This window comes from Alosa pseudoharengus, unplaced genomic scaffold (genome assembly GCF_046254945.1).
Source record: "Alosa pseudoharengus isolate Yale_2024_CS ecotype anadromous, Long Island Sound unplaced genomic scaffold, YU_APseudo_1.1 YU_APseudo_1.1_scf_1, whole genome shotgun sequence".
NCBI lineage: Eukaryota > Metazoa > Chordata > Actinopteri > Clupeiformes > Clupeidae > Alosa > Alosa pseudoharengus.
Genome location: NW_027468564.1, coordinates 22,684,189 through 22,691,331, shown reverse-complemented (window position 1 = coordinate 22,691,331; position 7,143 = coordinate 22,684,189). Strand labels below are relative to the sequence as shown.

At 42.1% G+C, this 7,143-nt stretch overlaps 1 protein-coding gene across 1 annotated transcript in view; it reads left to right on the top strand.

The window, feature by feature from the left end:
• LOC143128021 (GTPase IMAP family member 4-like) overlaps positions 1-636 on the top strand; it is a 2,671-nt gene extending 2,035 nt beyond the window's left edge. Inside the window, exon 4 of the mRNA XM_076289733.1 lies at positions 1-636. This exon is cut by the window's left edge and continues 289 nt beyond it. Coding sequence (XP_076145848.1) covers positions 1-283 — 283 coding nt within the window. The 3' untranslated portion in view covers positions 284-636.
• The last annotated feature ends 6,507 nt before the right edge of the window (positions 637-7,143 follow it).

The following is a 7,143-nucleotide window of genomic DNA, read 5'->3' as shown; positions in this document are numbered from 1 at the left end:
GCCCGGGGAGCGGGCGTGCGAGGGCATACACTTCATCCGGCGCAGTCTGGGCAGAGCCGTGGCGAAATTCACCATCGCCGTGTTTGCTGGCGTACACCGGCGTGAGGAGAAAAGAACCGAGGAGAACGTTCGGCAAGAGCTCACAAAGTGTTTCCTTGGAGGCTACCACATCTTCAGTGAAGATATCAATGGGAACCCTGATCAGGTTCAAGCACTGATGGAGAAAATAGACGCTTTTATGAGTGACCACATGGGCTACAAGGCTAAAAAAGTGAAGACATGAGCTCCCAGTCCTGATGGCCACTTTACTGGGAGTGGACAGGAGGGGGAGAGAGAGGGAGAGAGAAAGAGAGATTCACGTCACCAGCCTGTACATTTTAAATAAGTCAAAGGGCTAATCAACATTATCAATTCTGACTGCATATTTTATCAACATTAACTAGACTAATTTATCTAATCTAAAAAACAATCGTCTGCTATCTCTTGTTGAGCATGTTATGCAAGATGTAGATGTCTTCTTGGGTTGGCACTGCATATTTGGATTATGTTGTCTGGATTTCTGAAACTGATGGTGAAAATAGACACTTGAGTGACCACATCTGCAGACATGAGCTCCCAGTCCTGATGGCCACTTTACTGGGAGTGAAGGGGAGGGGAGGGTGGGGGAGAGAGAGAGAGATAGAAGAGAAGGAGACTAGATGTCTTCTTGGATTGGCACTGTATGTTTGGATTACCCTGCAAAAACTTATATCTAACCAAGTGTTATAATCTTATATTCTTATATTAACATCTATTTACAACACTACAGCAGTTTACAACATCTATTTAACATATATTTACTACATCAATCTAGTGTTTTTTTTGCCACTTTACTGAGAGAGAAAGAGAGAGAGTAGACATCTTCTTGGATTGGCTCTGTGTATTTGGACTTTCTAAAATATGATAATATGTAATAAAAACATTTTCAATATGACACTAAGAATGTTTGCTTTGACATGTTTACATTAATAGTTCAGCTAATAGTTTTCAAGGTAAAAAAAACAAAATGGGTAAAAACCCCCATCTGTGCTTTGACCATTCTGAGCTTGGTGGTCTTTTGGGCCCCCACCTTCGACTTAAAGGCAGCGCTGCCATACCTAACCCCAACCCTTGCCTAACCCTAGTGGCATACCTAACCCTTGCCTAACCCTAGTGCCATACCTAACCCTAACCCTACTACCATACCTACCCCTATCCCTTGCCTAACCCTAGTGCCATACCTAACCCTAACCCTATCCCTTGCCTAACCCTAGTGCCTTCCAGGCAGTGCCTTGAAGTCTCGACAGGGGGGTGGGTGGGGGGGTCATACGGTACCTATGAATGCTGATGATGCAGGCTGCTGATATGCATGATGATGTCTTGAATTGGACAACGTTTAACCCTCTGTATTCTGCCATTGGTTGTGTGCCTGGTATCAGGACACATAGCTGGGATAGCTAAAACATCGCCCTTCATCATAGCACTCTACAAGATCTTGTGTGTGTGTGTTGGGGGGCGGGGGGGTCTGTGTGTGTTTGCTATTGAGAGTAAGACTCAGAGAAAGAATTTAGACATTAACATCTCACTCAACAGGAAGAGGATGTTTGGTTCTTAATGTCATAGTATCTTGACTGCAAAACAACTTTCAAAGTTCTCTTCTGAAACAAAGTTGAATAAAAAAAAAAACTGTTTCACAGCTGACTTACTGTAAAATAACCTCTTACCTCTTAGATAACTCTCGCCGGATGAATTTGGTTCCGCCTAGCTCCACTCATATCCATCTGGGATCGCTTCCATTGGGAGTGATTTCAGAACCAGATTTTATGGAAGAGCCAATCAGGACGCAGGGCGGAAGTTTCATAGATGTGACGTAGCGGAGAAGCGACTGTGAGACTGTTTTGCGGCTCGCATCGAGGAAGCAAGGGTCATCAGCGCCACGGGTTGGCTTCGATGTGAGTGGTTGAAGTAGCACGTCAGTAAGGATGATGGACAAGTGGCTTATCCAATCATATGCAAGGATTTTTGATAAGACCCAGCCTTCTGAAGCACCTCTCCAATGGAGTGATCCCAGATGGATGAGTGGAGCTAGGCGGAACGAAATTCATCTGGTGAGAGTCAGGTTAGACTGAATGCCTATTTGTATGTGACTGACCAAGATCTCCATCTTGCATGGGCAGATGAGACCAGTCGGTTCATTATACAATATTTCTTTCATAGTAATATTATATTATTTCTTTCATAGTCCATATCATATTTTATCAACATTAACTAGACTAATTTATCTAATCTAAAAAACAATCGTCTGCTATCTCTCGTTGAGCATGTTATGCAAAATGTAGATGTCTTCTTGGGTTGGCACTGCATGTTTGGATTATGTTGTCTGGATTTCTGAAACTGATGGTGAAAATAGACACTTAAGTGACCACATCTGCAGACATGAGCTCCCATTCCTGATGGTCACTTTACTGGGAGTGGAGGGGAAGGGAGGTCGGGAGAGAGAGAGAGAAAAGAGAAAGAGAGTAGATGTCTTCTTGGATTGGCACAGTATGTTTGGATTACCCTGCAATAACTTATATCTAACCAAGTGCTGTAATACTGAAAGACCGGATTACACGAAACTTGGTGGGCATGTAACCCCACATGGATAGCATGGAACCATCGTTTTTCGTTTTGATCTGTAGACTGGACCCCCCCGAAAGGAGGGTAGGGCAGACACAGTTTTCTGTGAATATCTCGAAAACCGTAGGGTTTAGGAGGACCATTTTTTTTTGTATGTTGATCTCAAGGGGCCATGTCAACCCATTCCATAACCACTCATTTCATGTATAGCGCCACCTAGTTAAACACAAAAAAGTAAAAATGAGGTGTTGTAATTGAAGGTATCTGTGACCTAACATAGTCAAAACTGCACGAAATTGGAAGTGTAGGATCATTATGACACCCTCTGTATGCACGCCAAGTTTTGTGGAATTCCGTTCATGGGGGGCCACACAATAAATTAATTTATGTTACTATACACCAACTGGCCTGTAGGTGGCCGGAGACAGTTTTCTGTGAATATCTTGAGAACCGTAGGGCCTAGGAGGTCCACCTTTTTTTATGTATGTTGGTCTTAAGGGGGCATGTCAACCCATCCCATTACCACTTATTTCATGTATAGCGCCACCTAGTTAAAAATTAAAAAGCAAAAAATGAGGTGTTTTCATCACAATATCTCTGGCTGACATGGTCAAAACACTTGCACAAAATTGAAAGTGTAGGATCATTATGACACCCTCCGAATGCATGCCAAGTTTTGTGAACTTTCGCTAATAGGGGGCCTTACAATAAAATAATTTATGTGTACATTTAGTGACGTACACCAACAAGGATTCCTGGGACACTGAAAGACCGGGGTACACAAAACTTGGTGGGCATGTAACCCCACATGGATAGCATGGAACCATCGGTTTTCGTTTTGATCTGTAGCCCCCCCGCTGGACTGGACCCTGGACCCCCCGAAAGGAGGGTAGGGCAGACACAGTTTTCTGTGAATATCTTGAGAACCGTAGGGCCTATGATGACCAATTTTTTCTGTATGTTTGCCTCCAGGGGTCATGTTAACCCATTCCATATGCACACATGTGCATAAACAGATACACACGCACACACATACATTCACAGTAATCATACGTATGACACATACTCACACAGTAGACATATGTACGCATGCAAACACAGGCACATACGCAGGCAAACACACAAGCACGCACACACACACACACACACACACATAAACATAAACATGTACAGGCACACATGCACACAATTCAAGAATTTATCAGAATTATGAACAGGCAAGATGGGGGTGGGGTTGTATAAAATGAATTTTACATGTGAAATCTATGAACTAATCATGTTTTGGTACTTGTTGTCTAGCAGATACCAGTGAGAATTGAGTGTGGATGATGCAATTTAGTGAGACAGTTAGAATCATATAGGCCTTTCAGCGTGATTTATTTTTGTGGAAAAAATGTGCTGGACTGGGCGGCGGTCATATTTTGTACCGCTCTGCGGTACATCTAGTTACACTTTTTTTTATCAATTTTTACACTGAGTGAGTAAATGGAGAAGGGTGAAAGTGTAGATTAATGTGTGGACAAGCGAGCGTACAAGTTATTGTGCACATGTACTGTAGCCTCTCTCACTCAATTTGGCAGCAGTAATATGTTCTGCTGTGTAGCCAAAGTAGACACAAAGACTGTGGAATGAAACTATTTTGGGGGGTGAAGGATGAATGAACGGAAATCCAACTGAACAATAGAACACAACTGAATGTCTTTCACGTTGGTCAGTTGTAAGTGGAACCTTTTTCTTAAAGCAACATGGCACTTGAGATTGTGGCGCTGGTAAAGGATATACCCACAGCCAACCCCTCTCGCACTTTACAGCTACAATTAGTGCTCAACAGTATTACAAACTGAATTTCAACAAACCATCTGTAAAGTCAGGGGCCGGTCCAGATAAAAAAGGAGATCTTATATGAGATTAAAGTGTTATTACTGAAAATGACATGGGGGGAAAGTCCATTTTTTTCACTTAATAGTTCCTCTGTACTTAAAAAAAGAAATCTGGAATCCATGACTTTTGAACTCCGATTTGAAGATGTTTGATATACCTACATCTAAATGCAATAGCATAGATAATGGCATTCACAGTAAATAATAAATGTTAGGTCTTTCACACAGGTGTATGCAAGAAATACAGTTTGTTTTGCCATTCTGCACTAAATTACATGGTTATAACATAAACTTGAAACAACTTTTTTTAACAACATCACAGACTCAAATGAACACGCTGCTAACAAAAGTAATATGTACCTGTTGGTGATTCCTCTGTAATCATTTGACGTATCTCAGATCACAGATTTCTATTCTTATGTGTTGAACTCGTTGTTTGCATGTTTTAATGAGACCCATCTGAATCTGACAAGAGAAGTTATTGATATTCCATCTGAAACAGGAACCGTCAGTGTCATGTCCAACATCAAGAAAAAAAAAAAAAAACATTGCTATAAATAATGATCAGAAAGAGGGGGGTTGGTTCCTCTAGTTATGCAATCGTGCACATAGCTTAAATAAGGCCATGAGGCCATTTAAGGACATTTAAGGCCATTCTCCTTTACACTAACTGACCAACCACAAGCTGACTTCTGAAAAGCACAATTGTTATACATAAAGTCTAGATTTCTGTTTTCTTTGGTCTGATTCATTTTTGGTGTAACGTTAGTTGTTTGTCTTTTGAAGACTAATGAACGATATTATAATTTCATAAAGATTTAATAACTAGGCTAATATTTATTTGCCAGCAAAGCTGTAGCCTAACCCACCTGCAACTTTTCGGCATGTCTACCGGTTCACTTTGGCTTGTTCTGAGGGAATGTTTTCCCCTCAAAAGGGGCATGGCGCAAACAACCTGCTCTGTGTGACGCGGGTCCGGTTGTAAGTATAGGCCCATGGACATTTGTTTACTTATACCATGTGTTTACTTATACCATCCTTGTTTCCTTGTCTCCGCCCCTCACCTGAATCTGCTTATTAGCGTAATCATTGTCTCACCTGTTCCCTGTCATCTTTATTAAGAGCCACTATCTGCCTTGGCATATTTCCTCACTTGCACCTTGTGAATTCAGAGCCAATGTGTACGGTTTACAGTTAAATATTGTTTTAGGATTAGACAGGGCAAGGCAAATGCATTTCCTTCATCATTGGAATGGGCTTTTAAAGTGTTTTAAATGGAGCTGAAAGTTCAAATGTCAAGAAAATGGAAAATGTTGGTATCAAATCAGATATCTTCAGGTGCCATTTATGAAGCCTCACCAAAAGTGAGTGTGAAACACATGCAGATCAATTACAGAGCCGCAAGAAGAATTAAGTAGATTTTAAAGTAGATTTTGTGCAGTTCTAATTTGCCACGCCACTAGAACACTCAGCTGCAAGATCTTCCTTAACAAAACAGAAAATGTTGCAAAACACAAAGGACTCCAATACACCCAGAACAAGAGTCTATGACACTGAAGGACTCTTCCATTAGCATGGTGTAGTAGTTGGGTCATCTATAGCAGTTCCGTGACCGTGGAGAGCGAAGGTTCGTTTCTCACGAGATTTATCATCTATAAGGGGTTAGGGACTGTACGATATTTAGCGGGGGGGAGGGCCGGTCGCCAGACGATCGGGTTAAAAATGTTCTGCCTGGCCCTCCCCCCTAAGTGACTCAAATAAAACTAGTCGAAAAATGACGTTTACAAGGTTAAAACGGCCAGCAAATGTCATAAGCAAAGCACACATAGGCTACACACACACACACGGGGCTACAAACCAGTGTTGCGCGGGTTTGGTCACAAGCGGTCCGCGGTCGCCCGATATACCGGTAGATATGGCTGTGTAGTCTGTGCCATAAGATTTATTCCTGCAGGCTGCCCGTTTCGGCTGTCATACTTTTAAATGCCTTCGCAAGAAGTAGGCCTACATAGACCATAACGTGTACTACTGTCATCTTCTTTAAGAACTTCTCCCAATATTTCCCATAGCCTATATCGCTTTTCCTGAAGGGGTGTCTTTATTATTTTAACTCGCGTCTTCAGCTTCTTTACTGTTGACTTACTGCATTGATGCTAGCCTTCTCGTGATATTTTAAGTAGGCCTATTTGTAGAAAATATATATTTAATTAATTTTAACTGACCCGCCCGCAAATGACCCGAATATCATAAAAATATTTGGTTTATGACTCATAACCGCGGGTGACCTGCAAGCTTACGAGGGGAGTTTTGGGAGATTCAGGTAGGGTTGCGACTTTTTGGACTCGCCCACTCTTTTCAAAGAGACTTGAATCATGTTTTGGCCTACAAACCTTTTAAAATATTGAAAACGGATCATTGATCAGGGGAAAAAAATATCATGGATCAGGGGAAAAAAATATCATGGATCAGGAAAAAATAATTTTTCCTCGGCCCCCCCCCCAGGCCAAAAAAATTCTCCTGGGCCTTCCCCTAAGGCTTAAAAAATTCTCTTAGGCCCTCCCCCCCCTGACGACCGGCCCTCCCCCCCCCCCCCCCCCCCCCCCGGTAAATATCGTACAGTCCCTTA